We start from the raw sequence: 20,459 nt of genomic DNA, 5'->3' as shown, positions 1-20,459 counted from the left end.
AGGTCAGACCTCCAGAGGTCATGAAGGCCACCTGCTTTGCAATGGCCTCCTAGCTATGGACACAGGGTTCCACACCAGAACTACTGCATCTTGTGTCTGGGATTCTCACATACCATGTGGTGTGGTATCCATTCCATGAGAAGCTGCAAAGGAGGAGGAAAAAGCCCTTCTCCCTTTTCCAAGAGAAAATTTCTCTGTTTCACAAGAAGATGGTAAAGAATGGTGTTCATTGAAGTAACAGTACAAAAGTTAGCACAAAATGACATTTGAGTAATTATTTTAAAAAACTGCACTAAAGCTGAAAAGTCCATCCATCCATCCATCCATCCATCTAATTTCATTGCCCCTTATCCTACTGAGGATCATAGTGGCAACTACAAATCAAAAACACTCTGGTTCTCACTCTTGATGAAAGTCCCTCAGAATTGCTGCATCCCTTCCAGCGTTCAATAACAGCCTCATGACACTCCTTTTTCTGAGCATTTTTCTACCAACATCCTGACACCTTTGTTCATCCTTTACCATCTGATACTATCATCTGTATATTTTACTCCATAGGTCACTTCTCATAGGTAGTTCCTTGAACACGTATGTTGGAGAAATGGTGGCTTCAAGAAAACAAGCTGTCTTTTGATAATCATGTGTTTGTATCTAAACCCTTTGTCTGTTGTGAAATGCACTTTTGATCACTCTGCATTTTGCTCACTTTTGAGAGAAATGTCTCCTAAAGGCTTAAATGTGAATGGATTCCCACACATTCCCAGGCCAGCCTGGAACTGCAGTCTCTCTAGCGTACCCATACCCAGTGGGGCGTGCATCATCCACATCCTGGGGGAGGCAACCGGGGGTCAAATTAGATGCCCGAATCTCCTTAACTGAAGGAGATTCATCCATCCATTCATCCATCTGAAGGAGCAGCAAGTCTGCTCCACACCTTGTCACATGGTGTGAGTCCAAACACCCTGGAGTGAAACTGCATTTCGGCCCTTTGTACCTCTGATCCTGCCTTAATGGTCACCACACAAAGCTTGTGACGATGGGGATGTAGACCAAGTGATAAATTGCCAGCTGTTTTGAATTAGTTGCACCACACTGTTTGTCAATCTTGTGGTTTCTCTGGCCATTACTTGTGATGTGGACCCCAAGGAAATGAACATCCTCTATCTGGAGCAGCAGCACCCGGTAACTGAAGAGAACAACCTACTTTAGCCCTGGTGTGACCTTTCACTTCAGATGTGAAGGTTAAGCCTTGGTCTGGACCGACCACATTGCTTGTAGACAGCAGTACTGGAACTCTGGTATACCGGGTACCCTGCACACTCTGACTGCACGTTGATATCTTGCTCATGAATGCGAGAAATGGGCGAGAAGAGAAGACACACCCTTGGCAGTGTCCAACAGCTACCCTGGACAGGTTTGATTTAGCACCAAGAATACAGATCCAACCCTCCCTCTACAGATATGGGAACGAATGGCACGCAAAAGCAGCCCCAACACCCCGTACTCCTGCAGCTCCTCCCACAGAATATTCCAAAGAACACGACTGTAGGTCTTCTACAGGTCCACAAAGGCTGCATTTGCAAAATCCCACCACCATCCATGAAAAGCCAAATCGTGACATAGTTGGAATATATCCTCTGGCCCCCTTTTTGAAGCAGGAACCACCATCCCTGTTTGTTAGTCCAGTGGTACCGTCCCAGCCTCTCATGCAATATCGTAAGCCAACAAACCCCAACAACATGCCATGTTTTCCACATTTCTGGATGAATCCCCTCTACCCTTGCCTTGTAGATAGAGGTGTCCCTACTTGATTCCAGAGTTCCTCAAAGGGCTTCTTCCACTTCCCATCCTGCATTACCATAGTTTGCCAGAACATTTTCAGGTGTCTATGAGACGTTCCATGACGTCCACTTTCCATGACTTCTTCAGCCTCATTAAACATTTTTGCTTTTGTTTGTGCAACAACAGCCACTGTGGTATCTTCAGCCTCTCACTTCCTCTCACCCTAATCTCAAGTTTGCCATGTTAACAATAGGTAGGTCTCTTTCTTTATCCTGAAGGCTTCTTTTACCTCTTGTGTCCAAAAGTGGGTTTTTGCACTACAGCCATGACAGGCATTGACCACCTTCCAACTACAGGTCCTTCCAGTAGCCTCAAGTCAGACAGCTAAACACAGCTAAAAATTCTTCATTGACTTTTGACTTGATACACGTTGGTGCTAAATACAGAGCAGCTCTGAGCTTCCATGTGTTGAAACACCACCACTAACAACTGACTGCTTGGGTCAGAGAAGGCAGGCTGTTCTTCCTGACTACATGCCATACTCATGTGTGCGCTGAAATCTCCCAACAGGACTAGAGTCAGTAGGTGGTTTCCTCTCTAGCATGACATCCAACACGTGTAGGAAGGTATCTGCATAACTGTGTGGTGCATGAGAATACACAACCATCAGAGCTTTCCCCGGTGTGACTTGCAGCAGTGCTGAGCCGTTTGAGTAACCCCACACCCACCCAGGACCTTCTACAAGGGGAGAAAGCCACCCCCAATGAAGAACACCGCTTCAGGAGCCAGTTCTGTGTGTGGTGATGTGATAAAACCTGCTGTACCTAGTTTGTACTTCTCGCCCTTTTGCCCAAGCCTCACATCCATTCCTTTCTGTGTGGTGACATTACATGTCCCATCGAGTTGGTCCAAGATTGCTAGATCTGTCCTGTCTCTGATTGGTACCCAGTGGACTTTCTGGCCAACCACTATACTACTATACTTCACCCTTGTGGCTGGTGAGCCCACAAGGTGACTCCTCATAGTTACCGGCCAAAGTTTCAGTGTTATGAGTTATTTTATCAACAAGTTTTGCCTCACCACCATAATTCCAGAGAAAAGCCGCCACTCATGGGGGTCCACGAGCACCAGCTCTTCCGGAGAGAGCGCAAAAGAACGGACGAGAACTCCACGGTACACACGTTTGTATTGCGGCCCATCTATCGTCTCAGCATAAGAATGTTTATTATGGATTTTATTACACAGTAACTCAGTCCAGTGTGACAAGGTTGCTTAGTGTCACAGCTGAATGATTAGAGCCAAAGCAAAGTCAAGAAGGCCCTAATTAGCCAGCAGTATCTGTGCCAGGTCAGCATCAGTCACACACCGTCAAGGTGCAAGCTCAGGAGTCCCGAGCTGCTCTTTGGGCCCCAAGGAGAGGCTCGGACAGGATGAGCATAAATGGTTAACCAGGAACCAAGTTGCTCAGTGGGTAATTAATTAGAGTCTCTGTGCTCCTCTACACGTCCTTCAGATTCCCTCTCTCCTCTGACCTCCACTCGTCCACAGCCCGTCGCCCTGGGCTCCCTTTTTATTTGCAATTTCCTCCTTTGGCCCTCGTCAGACCCGTTCTCCGCCTCCAGCTTTCCGCTCCAGCTGGGACTTTTAAAGGAGCGCGAGCAGTTCATCCTTTGGTTCCTCAGCCTTCATCGTGCACAGTTTGAGCGTGGGTCTCCCCAGCCCACAGCCACAAGCGCATGCAAAGCGGCAGATACGGAAGCAGAAGGCATGGGAGCAGAGTACAAGAGCGACGTGCAGCTCCACCTTCATTGCTGAGCCAAAGCTGTGAGGTGCTGTTGGGTCTGGAGACCAAGGAGGACGAGGTCGATGTGTCCTGACACAAAGTCGTGGACTCTGAGCATGAAGAGAAACTGCACACGAGAGAGAAGAAAAATGAAAAAAACATCGAATAGGACAAAAATTATTGCTGATTATTAATATCTTCGCTAATGACATAAAGCTGAATAGCTGCGCTGTCCTTCATCACCGTGCACATAGTCTCAGTGACCCTGGGGCCAGATGTGGCCCTTGCGCTGCGGTCGACTGCTGCGCTCGAACCCGCAGCAAGGGATTCGCCTCGGGTGTGACCGCCCTTTGTTCAGACACACAGCGGCTTTGTGCACCACAGTTCTGATGACAAACAACTTGAGCAGCGGTGTGGGATTGTGATAATGAGTCACGTGAAGCTGCTCGGCGTTCGCTGCGCTTCAGCCGCACCGAGTTTTGTTTTCATTCACTTCCTCTGGAGTTTTCTCCGGACTCAGTCGATGCATTGTCTGCGGCCTTTTTTCTCGATGCCTCCCTGTCCCCCAGTGACCATCCCAACCACGAAGCCACGGTAGATGTTTCTGTGAAAGCTCTTCCCCTGGGTTACGATAAGCCCGAGCGAGGAACAGGCCTGCGCTCGCTGAGATCCCACAATGCAACTTGCACATTTCCAGGAAAACTGCGGTCTGCGGTTGTAAAGCGAATTCGGTGCAGTCTTGTTTCTGTGTCACCCACACACTTCTGGGCACATGGATCGCTGGGTCCGCCAGAGGAAAGCGGCCATAGCACAAAGCTAAAGTATGGAGGAGTGCCCCGTTGTAAGTTGTGTATATTTACATTTACATTTACATTTATTCATGTCTGACGCTTTTCTCCAAAGCGACGTACATCTCACAGAAAATACAATGTGCTCGTCACATAATCATAAAGAGACACTTAGATGCAGACGTGTGATTCTCAAGTACAGCTAGTTACTTTCCACCATATGAACCAATGTTCATCGCAGCAGTAGCTGTATAAAATTATGCGAATATCGACGATTCCTGATCCCCTTCCTAGTAATTTTTTTTTAATAAAGATACATATAAACTACATAAACATATAAAGAGCTACGTAAACTTTAAGATACATATAAACACTATATAGCAGCGTAAGTCACCTTGGTGAAAAAGGTGTGTGGGCTCATAACACTACAGGGAGTTCATTGGAAGTCGCTTTGGAGAAAAGCGTTTCATAAATAAATAAATGTAAATGTAAATGTAAGAGGATAGGTGTGGTGGTGCAGTGCGTTTGGCCAGTGTCTGATCTCTGGTGGGTCTCGGGTTCGAGTCCCACCTGGGGTGCCCTGCGATGGACTGGCGTCCAGTCCTGGGTGTGTCCCCTCCAGCCCTGCGTCCTGTGTTGCCGGGTTAGGCTTCGGTTTGCCGCGACTCCACTCAGAATCAGTGCGTGTGTGTGTAAATGTAAGCAGAGCAGCAGTAGAGGCACAGTGGGAGCAGCTCTGGAACAGGTCCTCAGTTCCAAACCCAGAGTCCAGGAATGCTCATGTATTGTCTGAGTACCAGTTTGCAGAAAAAAGTCCAAACTTCTCTGGCGTGGGAACAGAACTGTTTTCTTCTCTGCTGGGATGCAGCTCAATACCAGTCACCATGTCCTCTGTCCTGATGCCATATCCCTCAGTGTGACACCACTTTGTGGAGGGGGGGGGTCTCAGTGTATGTTTGCTGGTACAAGCCACCTGGGCACATGCAGGAGGTAAAAGCGTCACCGGAGCTGAGACGTGGTCTAGTGGCTCTGCTCTGTGTACTGCACGATAAATACTGGTTACAAAAAGAAAAAAAAAGCTGCAGTAAATCGAATGGAAATGAGAAAAGTGCCAGTAAACAAGAGTCTCGGGAGTGTTTCTTTAGCCCTTGCGTCTCAGCAGCTTCTGTGTCCAGATCTTTCCCAACCAGAAACCAGATACTTCCCAGCAGCCAGTGGGCGGCCGTCTTGTGGTCCTAAAGGCAGAACTGACACGACTGCTGCACAATATCGACGAGCAGTAAGAGCATCATTTGTGGTCACAGATGGAATCGTTTCAAGCGGAGTCTGCATGACCGCTGTGTGAGGAACTGTTGAACTGAACATGTGGTCACTGCTAAGAATCAGTAACATCCTCAAGCTTACACAGAAATAGGATAATATTTCTATATAATATTCAACATTGCACCATTAGTTCTTTATGTCACGTCTTTCATTCTCAGTGGTGTCAATGAGCACCTCGACACGCTTTCTGAACCACCTGCTGCCCAGAGGTTTGAAATGACTCCCCTCCAGAGTGCGGATCGCACGGCACGAGGGCTTCGCTGTTGGGTCACCGGGTATCACGTCTGCCTTCGCAGGCTCCTCTTGTGTCATCAGATATACCTGTTTCACCGACGTTTACAATGGAGTAGAATAGAATAGAATAGAATTTATACAGTGAACGACTGTTTCCTCACAGGACCAAAGGAATTATGAAATCGGTCCATTGGGTTGTTATACTTTTTGGAAAAAGTTTTATCCCCTTTGTTCTTTTATTGCTCTGCAGAGTCCAGCTGGCAAACAGTTGAGAACTGCGGGTTTGAAGTAAACCCTGTTGGCCAGTGTATGACACAGCACTCCTTTTACTCGGTTTATTGAGGTGACCTGGCAAGTTGGGCAAAGTTCTTTCGTAGTTCATCGGATCACAGAGAGGTACGGAAGTCCTGCTCAGGAGATGTGCTGTATTCTCCTTCTGTGGTCCACACCAGACACTCAGAAGTGGACTCCAGTGTCCAGCTTTCACTGGCTGATGGGGTTCGTCAGCTTCTTGCTCCGAGCTGCTCGAGCGTCCAGCGAAGTGCTGTGACCTTGTGGCCCTGCGCGGTATTGTGGGCCCGTGGGCATTTCCAGTTTCTCCCCACACTTTACCACGATCCCGTCTCGGTTTTGTTGTGATCCAGTTCTCTTGTGCTGCGCACACACACACACACACACACAGACACACACACACGCACTTCTGGAACCGCTTGTCCCATACGGGGCCGCAGGGAACCGGAGCCTACCCGGTAACACAGGGCGTAAGGCCGGAGGGGGAGGGGACACACCCAGGACGGGACGCCAGTCCGTCGCAAGGCACCCCAAGCAAGACTTGAACCCCAGACCCACCGGAGAGTTGGACCAGGTCCAACCCACTGCACCACCGCGCCACCGTGCCCCCCATTCTTGTGCTGCACATTAAATTTAAAAACAACAAAGAAAGAAAGTAGCGTGATCATTTTGCAAAACCCAGCTGGTGGTGCAGAAACAGCCCAGGGAAGTGACCTGCAGGACAGTAAAAGACACAGCGATGGTGGCGAAAGGACCACGTTTTCTGTCCCACACCGACGCAGCGCTGAGTGATTTTAATTCAATTATTTTTATTTTCACAAACCGTCAATCCACGTATGTGTCGCGTCTTCATACTGCGGTCACTGTGAGGTTTGTGCACACACTGAGAGTCAGGTGCTGCGATCCATCAGTCCATCCGTCACAGACCCGCTGGACGTCCGGAAGCCCCGCCCACTGCCATCCTGCCAGCCTTCTGGGTGCAGTCCTTACTCGTCCTCAGGTGAGCCGCATCAACAGGGTTTGACCTCTCGCAGGGATGGACCTCCGCATGGTTTACTCATTTTAAAATAAGTTCTGACATTGTTTGGTTAGTCATGGTCGTAACTTCACCAGCCTGAGAAGATATTTGTCTGTGTTGCTGAGATGCTTTTTAGGGACTGAACCCTTTGCTGCCACGACAAACATACAGATAAATGTACATCATATGTTCAGGAATAAACGGTCAAGATGACTGGTGACTTGTGAAGAAGTGGCACAACTAATGAGCTGCTCCGCGCAACCTCACCTCGCTCTGCCCGTTCCGCCCACTCTGCCCGCTCTGCCTGCCTTATTTGTCTACGTGACTTTCTTATGTGTCTGTATGTTTGTGTGACACATGTTGCACATGTTGTGCTGCTGCAACCAACACAATTTCTTCCCTGTTTTAAGACGGTTTCAGATTTTCATTCATTCAGCCGTTCAAATGTGAGACAAATGTGACATAACAGCGCCCCTTAGTGGCACTTATGGGGTGTCACGTGAAGAACTGCACTGCTCTCCAGGGGTGTTTGTTAAAGACAGGTGTGTACGTACTTGCAGTGCCCGGGCGGACACGCGTTCGAGGCTCTCCTGTGAGGTTCTGATGCCTGGATGTGGTCACATGACATGTGATGTGAGAGGAACTCATTTGCTGTTCACTCATGGTGCTAAGAGTGGACGATGAAATACTGCAATGACTGTAAAACAGCTATTTGGCAAAGTCTTTCTCTCTACGTGTGTGTACAGTTCGCACACACTCCCCATCCCTATTTCAAGCTCTGTAAGACTGACATAAAGTCACAAAGGTGCTTCTCCCGTTGCTTCTCCCGTTGCTTCCACCACCCTGTTTGCCTTCCTCGACCTTCAGTCACCATCTCCATGGCAACCGCATCGCGTCAACAAGAGGAGAGACACACTGGGGTTTGTGAGTATCCTGTGTCGCTTCTAAACACTTCAGCACAAGGTACACACATGGAGACTGTCAGCAGCGTGGCTCCGAAGAAGACTCTCTCTCTCTCTCTCTCTCTCTCACACACACACACACACACAGACACACACACCACACTTTGAGGATGTGTTTGGGCCGGTTGGGCTCAGCAGCTTGCACTTGTTAACCCCCCCACCCCTACTATGTATTGATCGCCAGTGCTGCTCTGTGTATTGGGGCAGCTGACGGTGTAGTAATTAAAGCTGCTTCCCTTGGATCCAAAGGTTGCAGGTTTAAATCCCTCCTCCAGCTGCAGTACCCTTGAGCACGGTTCTTACCCTCTTTTGCTCCAGTAAAATTGCCCAGCTGTATAAATGGTTAAATAATTGTAAGCAGCTTAACATTTAAATTGCTTTAGAGAAAAGTGTCAGATGAATGAATTTATTGATCACCGGTCCTGCTTTATTGATCACCAGTGCTGCTCTGTGTATTGATCACATTTGCATATTTGTTTTTTAAACTAGTGTGTGTGTAAGTGAGACTAAACAGCACAGCCCTGTTTCCCTCAGTTATGGTGATCAGTGTCTCTCTTCCTTATATGCTTCCAGAACCTTTCCCCAGCACAGTTTTAACACCATCCACGAAAGCAGAAAGTGATAAATAAAATAAAGCGAGACGCACGTGTCAGAGAGGTGGATTAGAGCATCAATAGTTAAAGAGAACAGCGAACTCACACTGAATATGAATACATGCTCAGCTCCGCCCACCCCTTCATCGCTCTATCGTTTCTGCTGTGTGTGTGTGTGTGTGTGTGTGTGTGTGTGTGTGTGCGTGTGTGTTTCTGTGTATCTCATAGGCCACACAGCCAGATCTCTAGGTACACACACACACACACACACACACACACACACACACACACCACAGCCATACCCCAGAAGACAGCCTTTTCACACAGGCACGTCTGTGTGTGTGTGTGTGTGTGTGTGTGTTCCATCCCCACGTGGCATGGCCCTCTTCCAGCCCAGACACAGCCACACTGAGGTGTCCCTGTACCTCTGCCATGTGGCCACACACTCATTCTCATCTCCTCCTGGAGCCTGCAGTGGGAACCACTTGAAAAAACTGATGCTATTAGTGCCCAGTGGGGACTGTGTGTGTGTGTGTGTGTGCGTCTGTGTGTGTGTGCCCGTGTGCAAGCCTGACTTCGCTAATGTGACAGTGTGACTGATGTGTGGTGCAGTGATACCTTTGAGGTTTTCTGTTTCATCTCTCTTTTATTCTCCTGTGGGGGGGCATCTGAACAATGACACTTCAAAGCTGAGTGGAGTGTGTTGTCTTTACATTTAGAGTGGCATACACACACACACACACACACACACACACACCAAGGACAGCCTCCGGGACTTGTTTGCACGCTGAATTCCGAATGAATGACAACCCAAGGTGCTCGTGCTCCTTTTTTCAGGAGTGTCACCTCTGCAGCTCTTCATTAACACCACGTCCGCTCGCCCTTTCATATCTTGCAAGTGTTTCTCTTCCCATTTTTGAACCTCACATAAGAAGTTTGCTTTTTCAGTCAGAATCTTTGAAATTCTGCACAAAGTACAGACACTGCAAACTTATTTATAAGTACAGGTATCAGTGTAAGGTAATTCTGTTCAGCCAAAACCACAAACATTAAACCCCAACCCTAACCCTAAATCCTAAACCCTAGAACCTAAATCCTGAACCCTAAACCCGAAAACAAGCCCAGAAATACCGCACTGTCATGAGCGGAGAAACCGATATGACTGAGCAAAAATAAAAAGCATTAATTTATCCTCTCCATCACAATGATTCTGTGGGTAATTTGCAGAGCTTTTAGTGAACAGCAATTAGTGCTGGAGCTCCTGGTGAACATGGTGAACACAGTGAACACGGTGAACATGGTGACAGCGAAGGGGACCTGTGTGTGAAAGTCACTCTCTGAACTGCAACTGCAGCTGACAGGGTGTGAGAGACTGTGATGCCCCATCCCTGCGGAATGTCCACACGTCATACACGTGTGTGTGTGTGTGTGTGTGTGTGTGTGTGTGTGTGTGTGTGTACATACACATATACATATACTGCATGTGCGTATATATATATATATATATATCACCTGTGCTGTGTCGAAGAGCTTTTCCTGGCATGTTCCTGTGTGTGTGTCTGTGTGTATGTGCACTCTCCTATTTCCCAGAACTGGTGAAATGCTTCTCAATGATATTCCATTTTTGCCACTCACACCCTGCAGCTACTTTGTGATTTGGAGGTTGTCATGCAGGCAAGTATTCACACGCACACACACACACACACACACACACACACACACACACACACACACACACAGACAATAACAGTCGTACTCCACAAGTTTAATTTATGTAATGTATGTTGCTATGTACCTACACATGAAGCCATAATCCAAGAGTGCAGTTTTCATGTTTCCATTTCTCCCTCTCAACCAAGATGATGATGACGATGATGAGCAGAAGCACTCTGTCCTGCTGGCACTGATCCAGCGCCATCGGCAGGACATTGTCCTCCAGGAGACGTCCATCCCTGTTCCAGTGGTGCTGAGGCGCTGAACCGCTCCGTTCGGCAGTGGCCGGAACCCCCGCTGCGGAACATCTCCCGAGGGTCCTGTGCCGGAGGCCTCTGCCTGGAGCGTCGATGCACATCAGAACTTCAGGCCTCGCCCACCTTGGGCCTCCTCTTATCGCTCTCGTCTCGAGACGTGTTCTTCGGTCCGTCACACGTGTTTATTTTCGGTTACGTTCAATTTCTGCAGGAGGTACATCTGCATCGCTAGGCAGGACAGCGCAGGTGAGCCATCAGAGGGAAATGGAAAGCGACACTCGTGCGGAGGAAGGTGTCACACCTGGAGGGAAGGTCTGCTTTTACCAGGCATTCCTCTCCGATGGCTTCTGAACACGCGCGTGAGCGACAAGCCGGAGAAACCATCCGATTTCCGAGTCACTGCCTCCTGTTCCTTTATTCGGGTCGGTCGACCGCAATCCTCATTCAGTTATGAACTTGAGACTCACTGAGCAGGTTCTGGCATTCGTGTGTGTGTGTCTGTGGGTGTGTGTCTGTGTGTGTTGACCCTTCAAAGGAACAACATACTGCCCTGAACAGCAGTGTACAGTTCCATGGGAGGGGTTGTACACGAATCAGTGGAACGACCCACAGACAGACCTTACCAGCCCCCCCCCCCCTCCCCGGAGGTGATGCTCAGGGTCGAACCCAAGTGCCGAGTCCAAACGCACTCTGGAGAGCAAGGGGCGGTAGAGGGGTTCAAACCCCACAGCTCTCATCCTGCTGTTAGGGCACTTCAATGTGATGTCATATTGAGTGTCTCTTTTCCCGGGAGCATCGCTCTGCCCTGTCACTGGGGCATCCGATTTACCCATGGTGCAGTGGGCCTCATTCCCATTCTGCCCGTTTTGCTCCGCTCCAAATCATATCCCATCAGTCCTGGCTGCCGCGTCTCAGCGGCACAACACAAGCAGAAGAAACCGCAGCCTGAGAAGGACAACCCACCCCCCATTCGCCCCACCCACCACGTCTTTCCTGCTCACGTCAGGCTGCCTGTGACCTCGCAGGACCGCCGCGGCGCTCTCTGCTTTCCCTGCGCATGCACTCTTTGAATGACCTGCGTGGGCCGTGTCCTTCGCTGACCCGGCGCTCGGCTGCCACGCCCCCCCCACCGCACCGCCATCGCTCATGCCATTAGCGAAATGACGCCCATGTGCCACTTGTGCTGTCGAGCTGTTCTGAACGGCCTAATGCAATCCGAAATTAAATTACGGTGGAAAATAATACGGTGAAAAATGTGGCAAATGCAATTAAATGTCCAGAGCGATAAGGATGGGGCACAAGGAGCAGCGGCCATGCGAGCGGAATGTGGCGTCAGCTCAGGAGCACTGGGCCCCGAGGGAATGGGTCATGTGACTCTGCACGACACCTTTCCTTCGGGGCCTTCAAACCCTCGTGACAAAGATGCTGACGCGTATTCGAACCGCCGGGTCCCTCCACACGATCTGAAGCCGTCACCTTGAGCAAGGCTGCTGAGGGTCAGTGGGCGTGTCCTCTTAGCGCATGTCTGTGCCCCAAACCACAGAACCAGCAGCATATTTAGGGCAGAATAATGCAGAGATCAATCGTGCCCAGTGCTGTTTGCCTTCTCATCTCCTGATCAATGGCGTCGTTGTTTTCACGTCGCTGTCAGACAATCCAAGTCACGACTGCCTCCGTCAAGCTAACGTGTTGCTGCACACGTGACACGGCACCACGCCGAGGACTGCGAGGTCTGACTGCCCACATCCGTTAGCCACCTTCAGCGAAGCAGCCCAACCGCCACCTCCCAGAACCCATCTGGTTGAGGGAGGGCCACCCCAGTCACCCGGGGGCAGCAGAGGCACGTGGGTGGTTGGTGCTCGGGGCCGTGTGAAGACGTAAGCGTGAAGCCATGTGTTCAGTTCTGCGTGGATTTGACACATATTCTGTTTATGCTGCTGCTCTCCAGCTTGACTTGGAGATGTGATTATGAGGCAGGATGGAGCTCAATCCACAGCAGCACCTCCCAGTGTCCAGTCATGGCCATTCCCTGTAGAACCCATCTCTGATGCCATCCCTAGCCCTGGCCAGCTGCTTCCTGATGGCCTTCCTGCTCTCCTTTCAACCCCCTGTGGTGCCAGCCCCCACCCCCACCCCCTCCCCCCACCACACCCTCCAGAATGTTCCCTTTCCTATCTCCGAACTCATGACTCTGCTTGGCCTTCTTCCCGACCCCAAGGGCCCCCAACTCCATCCAACTTGCCCTCACTGTGTTGTTCTCCATCTGCATCCCAGTGGATATTCAACACCAAAGAGAAGCAAACATTTGATGAACATCCAGGTGACCATTGGTTGCGCAGACGTTGCTGCACAAGCAAGGAAGTAGCAGGGTGGAGCACCATCTCTAGAACCATTTCCAGCACCATCTCCCAGACTGATGGCCACAACTGAAGAGAGAACAAGCACTCTGGCATGAAGATCTGAACCTCTAAGTTTCTCCATTTCCAAGTGACACATTTGAGGTAAAGGTGAATTTCAGTGAGTCCTGGACACTGGAGCACATTTGAACAGCTCCATTTGGCACTTTACTGTAAAGTACATGTGCGCCTTCTGGAAGCTCCATGACATTAGCATTCTGTAAAGGAAGAGGAGGGGAGGAAACACTGTCCTCCCACAGCAAGCTGCCTGAGAGAGCGAGAGAGAGCGAGAGAGAGATGGGGGGGTTGAGAGAGGTGGAGAGAGAGGAGCTCATTCATGCCATAAAGATGTGCTGCGCGGAACGGTGGGAGCTGCCCCGACGCGCGGTTTAAACACACACACACTCTCTCTCTCTCTCTCTCTCTCTCTCTCTCTCTCTCGCTCTCTCTCTCTTACACACACACACACACACACACACACACCATCGCGGGGGAGGAGGTCAGTCAGAGAGAGCGGACCGACATGTGGATGACCGAGGAGGAAAGATGCCGGAGTGTCCTGTGAGCGGCGGACACGCTGCCGCGCTGGGCTGAGCGCGCACACGTGGGCGCGCCGTGGACACGCTCCTGCTGGAGTGCACGCGTTCACACCGGGACACGTGTGTGAGGAGATCGGAGGACGGAGGTGGGGAGTGGGTGTCGGGGCGGGGGGGAGACGAGGACGGCGGGATGGGACAGCCGGACATGTCTGCGGGACACAACGGCACAGAGCTGCTGGCGGGGGGCCACGGCCGACGCGTGGACGGGGTCCTGCTCGGATTCTCGTGCCTCTCCGCTTCCCTCACGCTGGCCGGGGGGCTCTACTCGCTCGCGTGCTTCCTGCGGATGCGCACGAGGACCTCGCTGTCCCTCATCGTGGCCGCCATGTCCGTGGACGACCTGGTGGCCGTGGCGGCCGTGTGCCTCTTCGCGCTGGGCCAGTGGCACTCGGACCCGGAGCCGGCGGCGGGCTGGCGCTGCACGCTCTCGGCGCTCCTCTATGTCTTCCAGTGCCTCTCCAGCAACATGAAGGCGTCCCTCATGGTCGCGCACACGTTCCACGGCACGTTCCGCGACCCCGGGGGCCCCCCCGGCGTGCCGTGGGCGATCGGGGCTGTGTGGGGGGTCAGCCTGGCCGTGAGCGCGCTGCCCGTGTGCGGCTGGGGCTCCTTCTCCGCCACCCCCGTGGGCTGCTTCGCCGAGAGCGCGCACCCGTACGCGCTGCTGCTGTGCGCCGTGTACCTGCTCTGCTTCTGCACCTTCGTCGCGTTCTCGGTGCCGCTCGCGCACCGCCTGCTCTGCTCCGGCGACCCCCACGGGACCCCCCGGCGAGGCCGCGCGGGCGCGCCTGGCCCGTGGACCGTGGACGGCGCCGCGCCGCTCTGCGAAGCGCCCTCTCCGTCCCGTGACAGCCTGGGCCGCATTTTCGAAACGCACGGCGACGGGACCTCGGAGCCCACCTGCGCGAGAGGCAGGTCGGCGACGCGCGCGTGCCCGAGCCCGTGCCCGAGCCCAAGCCCGAGCCCGGCCGCGGCCGCCGACGCGAACGGGACGGAGAGCTGGCGCGAGGGGGCGGGGTCTGCGCTCGTCTTCGCGCAGAGGCGCTTCTCTTTCGTGTTGGCCATGGCGCGTATCCTGCTCTGGATGCCCATGATGGTGAGTCACCTGGCTGGCACGTGTCTGATGTGATGGAAATGCTCGAGGACCTTGAGGGCGCATCCCCTCCCCGAACACACAGGGCTCCAGACTCCAGAGGCGCTCTTCTCTCCAAATGTATTTGCCTGCATTTGCAGGCCGTGGGACCCTTTTCAACAGGAAGGTGCAGTCACTGCAGCCCAAGGTGGAGCTGCGGAGTCACGGAGTTACTGCTTTTTCGCACCTTTGATTGTACATCTCAGTATCTTCTGCAGCCAGGAAAGGAAAGAGGCAAAAACGGCAGTGCTGTCACTCTTGGGCTCCATTCCTTCCGCACTAGAAGTGAGAAAAAGTTGTGAAAGCAGAGAAAAGTGGAAATGGGGTAAAGAGGGGCTGCAGTGTGTTCACCATGAATTATATTTATTCACTGGGCACACACTTTTCTCTGAAGTGACTTACACTGATTTCTTTAATTTTATTTGATTTATTTCACTCACACACACACACACACACACACACACACAGTGGGCAATTTAGACTCTCTAATCTAGCTGACATACTCGTTTTTGGACTGTGTGAGGAAACCAGAGCTCCTGGGGGAAGCAGACACAAACACGGAGAGGATATGCAGACTCCACACAGGCAGAGAGTGGCGATCGAACCCACATCCAGGCACCATGAAACCCCAGTGCTACCCGCTACACCACAATGCACGTTTCATAGTATGTCCTTGTTTTCCATTCAGCTGTGGTCCAGCACACCTGACCGGACCCCCTGCCCACCCACTCGTCTCATCCACAGATACACGTCTTTGTGAGCCACGTGGTTCCGGCGCGACGCTCTGCGTTCCAGACGCCCAGTTTCCTCCTGACGTTTGTCTCCACTGTGGTCACGCCGCTTTTCTTCCTGTCGAAACGCTGGATTCATCTTCCCTGTGGCTGTTTCATCAACTGTCGTCGAGACGCGCTGTCGCCGTCCTCAGCCGGTACGCCGCTCTCCGGGGCCCTGAATTCCACTGCAGCCAGACACGCACAGCAGATGTGACATACACCTTCTACTTCCCTATTTTCAAAAATGTCGAGTCTCAGCCGGTAGTTGCGTTTACAAAGAGTGTGTGAGTGCGTGTGTGTGCACACGTGTGTGAGTGTGAGTGACCCATTCACTGTTCTGTGTTTGCTGGTCTTTCGCAGGGAAAAAGAGGGGATTCGACTTTAACTTGTCCTTCCAGCAAGGCTACGGAATCTATAAAATTTCCCAGGCGAAGACCCCCTGCGTAGAGAAGCCCCCGTACCACAGCTTGCTTGACTGCGATTCCACGGAGAGCAGAGCGGCGCCACCGGATGGAGGTTTCCTGTCCAGGATCGCGAGCACCGACTTCAGGACCACGGCTGGGGACAGCGCTCAGCGCCACGGCAACGCAGAGTCCGCACCTGGCGAGGAGAGGGCAGATCGCCCGCCGCGCGGCTCCATGGACCACGGCCCCTTCTGCGGCATTTCGCCGCCCGCGTCTGCTCGAGAGGAAAACAACCTGGACACGTCGTCGGTGTTCGAGGGTCCAGAGCGACGCCTCTCTCACGGAGAGTGCCGGAAGATCGAACTCACTGACTGGGAGTGGTGTCGCAGTAAATCGGAACGGACTCCCCGACAGGTAGGACACTCGCACACACCTGACCCCACAGCTATGAACTAATTGTTGGTATTTATGAAGCATTCAGTCAAATATATCAGCAGCAAGGTCAAAGGTCACAGCCAAGGTCTTCTGTAATGCAGGTTGCAGCTCCCAGTGCCATGGAGAAATTACTGTATCACTCAAGTTAGGATGTCCACTTGAGTAACTGTGTGAGGCGTTCGGTCACCTTAGACAAAAACCGGAAATCACATGTCCGTAGTTTACAATAGTGTGTTCAGTATGGTGCAGTCACAGTAAAATCACGGTACTCTACTGGGCTCTTTGCCACTTACGCAGCGTCTCTGTGCACAGGCTGTGTTGCTCCGCTTGCTTTGCCGTCGCAACTCGGTCATTCGCTGAGCAGCTTCCTTCCAGTAGATGGCCTAAGGGGTGGGTAATAAGCAAGGCTCCCCCCAGCTACTCTGAGCTCGAACCCATGGTGCCAGGGGGCCTGCAGAGTGGCAGAGATGGTGAGCTTGCGAATGGGGGGAGCACAAAGCAGCTGCTCTCGGCGTCTCGATGGACTCGGGGACAGACAGCCGGCGCCCCTCGAGACCGCACACAAATTGGATATGAGGAAAATGGAGTAAAACTGGGGTCATGATGAGTAAAGGGCGAGACCCGTGTCACACTGTGGGGCTTATAACGCTCCCGCTCACTTGTGCTAATTCCATTTGGAACTGCATCAGCCCTTGCCCTCGGCCCGGCGTGCAAGTGCCCTTCCGCCGTCATGAAATTAGCCTCCTCATGTCTCCATAATGCAATAAGTCTACGCTGAGATCTTGCAGTCGTGTCGCGGACGGCGATCGCACACGGGGGCCTGTGCATGTGTGTTTGCCCCTGCTGTGTGTGCACACTGCCTGCGTCCCGCTCCTCCTGAATAATGTCCACCTGTCATGGGGCAAATATTTCCGTTAATCTACCTGGTTTATGCGGTCTAGTAGCTGCTGCCTGACCACTAACTTGCCACTTGAAGCCCTGTTCAAACCCACCCCTTGTTGCAGTACCCTTGATGAAGGTACCAAATGGATACAGTAAAAATTACCCTGCTGTGTAAATGGGTAAAACAGTGTCTGTAGATTCATGTCCAGAGCTCACACTGTGAGCTGGTTTGGAGAAAAGCGTATCACATATTGTAAGGAACGGTTAATAACAGCCTGTTCCGTCACGGTTATGTGCATCGTTTACCACGGTCATCACCACGTCTTACACTGTTCACGGGGACGGAAGGTGAGCGTGGGGGGCGGCACGCTGTGAACGAGCTAAGAGCAACAACCGCAACTCACACCTGTGTCTCTGAGAGAGGTTGCGTCTCTCGGCCCCCCCCCCTTCTCCTTTTGCGGTCCTCACAGGCAAAGGAGACGTGGCTCATCTTCACACCGCCGAGCCAATTCGAGGGGCGCAATCCTGACCACAGAGGACCGCCTTGGTACAATGCAGTTTTTTTCCCTGTAGCGACACTTTTCAAGCACTGTGATGTGAGCAATGGAGCTGAGTGGTCCTGGGTTCCAGTCAGACTCATTTAAAGACCTTGAGATGCAAACGGCATCTGTGTCTGAGCAAACAAACTGACAGCAGGTTCCCAGGAACCGTCGCTGTTTCTGCCTCCTGTATCCATCCGCTTTCTGTAGCAGTCTGCTCATTGAGGTCCTGTAAAGGGCCAGCGGGTGGCACAGCGGATAGAGTCGCTGCCTTGACACCAGAAGGACCTGGGCTCACTCCCACCTCCTGCTGCAGTAGCCTTGATCAAGGTATTTACCCAGAACTTTAAGGAGGCAAACACTGTAAATCTCTTTGGAGAAAAGTGTCAGATGAAGGAATGAATGCAAAGAGAGCGTCGCACTCCAAGTGCACTGGTGTTCAGTAAGCAGGACGGACACTGCGATCTTTCCTGGGAACACAAGATGATCTGTTACTGTGGTGGTTTGGCTCAACACTGCTGCTCTCTTTACTCCTCGCAGAGGTCCGGTGGAGGTCTGGCCATCCCGCTGTGCGCGATCCAGGGCACCGTGTCTCTCCACGCCCCCACGGGGAAGACCTTGTCCCTCTCCACCTACGAGGTCAGCAGCGACGGCCTCAAGATTTCCCCCAACACCAAGAAGGTGGAGGTGTACCGATCCAAGTCCGTGGGTCACGAGCCCCGAGCGGAGGAGCCGTCGAGCGGAGACACCAACGTGAAGATCCACCTGGAGGTTCTGGAGATCTGCGACAACGAGGAGGCCATGGACAGCGTCTCCATCGTGTCTAACATCAGCCAGTCGTCGGCGCACGCCCGCTCCCCATCGTTGCGCTACTCCCGCCGGGAAAACCGCTTCGTGTCGTGCGACCTGGGTGAGACGGCATCCTACTCGCTCCTCATCCCCACGTGCCAAGATCCCGACATGAACATCCACATCCCCGACACGGTGGAGGCGCACCGCAGGAACAGCCGCAAGCAGCAGCAGCAGAACATGGGCTACCAGGAGGAGATTCAGCTTCTGAACGAGGCCTACAGGAGGCAGGAGGGGAGCCAGGTACCATCAGTGAAGGACACTGAGGCCTCGGGAAGAGACGTGTGAGTGGAGCGGGGGGGCATTGCGGCCTCGTTTCATGGTCTTGGGGGGACGTTATGGGAAGTGGGGTGGGGAGAGTTGGACCTGCGGAGGACAGGTGGAAAGAGCAACTCAGGAACACCAGGAAAATGTGCTTTGGCCACAAGGAAGAGACAGAAAGAGAGAGAGACAGAGAGATCAGCAAAGAGAGGTCTCCACCGCGCAGCACTTTCAGCCAACAGCTAAATAATCCAAGCGAAATATGGAGAGCAAATGCATATGTGACGTCTCCAGTGATTAAAACTATTACCCAGATGTGGTTATAGGTGTAAAGGTCACCCTACGCTCTGCGGAGCAAATTGCCTGAGTCGATGTGTGCGCATGTGTGCGTACGCGCAAACACACACACACATGCGCGCGCACACACAGCGATGCTGCTTTTGTCCATGTGCCATGTATGTACATCCACGGTCCGTAAGTTCAGATATGAATCACAAAGAAGTCATTTTGCATTATGAACATTCTCAGAAAGGCAATTTGTATGCGTGGTATTATGTGTTTTTACTGCAGCAGGGGCTGAAAATGAATGTTAATTTTGAAACCACTTATGATTCCTCTTTCTTTTCATTTCATTTGACAGAATATGTAATCAAAAGTGAGACCTGGGTCATTTTGTTGCATTTAATAAATGCATAATTTAGCTCAACACTTATAATACATCCAGCAGTCAACAAAACAAATGACTGTCACTCCATCAAGTTTTTGCAGCAAAGTAACATAAACACATGACTCACATGATTCCACAATCATAACACTTCACACTGCATCTCACACACACACACACACACACACACACACACACACACACACACACACCTTTAATTTCCAGCAACTGATGAAAATCTCCATGAATGGCTGTGTACTGAAACATACGCGACCAAAGACGCAAATAAACAATTCTTATTTTAGCAGGAGACGCTGTTCTAGTTTGTCAAAACCTTTCATCCGTAATAAAACCGAAGACTGCTCTCATCAAATATTAATATGTAAGAAGCCCACTTTCCCAGAATCATTTAGTTACAGTGCTCCACAAGACCAAATACATTTTACATTAAAAAAACCTTCCCAGACCCATATACCGTATGTTCTTTTCAAATATTCTTGGTATTTATTATACTAGAAAGGATACAGATAATTCAATGCTGTTTATGATGCTAAATGCCTGTCTGATTAAATAATGCTTTATGTGTGTTTGCTCTCCGCACATGAGCAAGTCAAAGTTGCTGCTCAACTGGAAATGAACTTATGAGTGAAATGTAGAATCTGAATCACACAACCAATCACATCACCAGCTCTTCTTATGCAACCAATCACATCACCAGCTCTTCTCACACAACCAGTCACATTCCAGCTTGCCCAACCAATCACATCACCAGGTCTGCCTG

At 51.5% G+C, this 20,459-nt stretch overlaps 1 protein-coding gene across 1 annotated transcript; it reads left to right on the top strand.

Moving 5' to 3' along the window:
- The first annotated feature begins 13,447 nt into the window (after window positions 1–13,447).
- LOC108932164 (probable G-protein coupled receptor 149) lies at window positions 13,448–20,139 on the top strand. The gene is made up of 4 exons (XM_018748401.2): window positions 13,448–14,835; window positions 15,616–15,799; window positions 16,005–16,462; window positions 18,445–20,139. The coding sequence occupies exons 1-4, from the start codon at window positions 13,870–13,872 to the stop codon at window positions 19,039–19,041; spliced, it is 2,205 nt and encodes a 734-aa protein (XP_018603917.2). The 5' UTR covers window positions 13,448–13,869; the 3' UTR covers window positions 19,042–20,139.
- The last annotated feature ends 320 nt before the right edge of the window (window positions 20,140–20,459 follow it).

The sequence above is a fragment of the Scleropages formosus genome, chromosome 10 (assembly GCF_900964775.1).
Source record: "Scleropages formosus chromosome 10, fSclFor1.1, whole genome shotgun sequence".
In the NCBI taxonomy this organism is placed as follows: domain Eukaryota; kingdom Metazoa; phylum Chordata; class Actinopteri; order Osteoglossiformes; family Osteoglossidae; genus Scleropages; species Scleropages formosus.
Note: the sequence above shows the minus strand (reverse complement) of the source record. Positions and strands in the feature narration are given on the sequence as shown.

Bases quoted from the DNA above. Each gene is read 5' to 3' on its own strand.
- LOC108932164 (XM_018748401.2), top strand. From the start codon at position 13,870: ATGGGACAGCCGGACATGTCTGCGGGACACAACGGCACAGAGCTGCTG. The intron at 14,836-15,615 runs GTGAGTCACCTG...TCTCATCCACAG, and splicing joins TGCTCTGGATGCCCATGATG to ATACACGTCTTTGTGAGCCA. The intron at 15,800-16,004 runs GTACGCCGCTCT...GGTCTTTCGCAG, and splicing joins GCTGTCGCCGTCCTCAGCCG to GGAAAAAGAGGGGATTCGAC.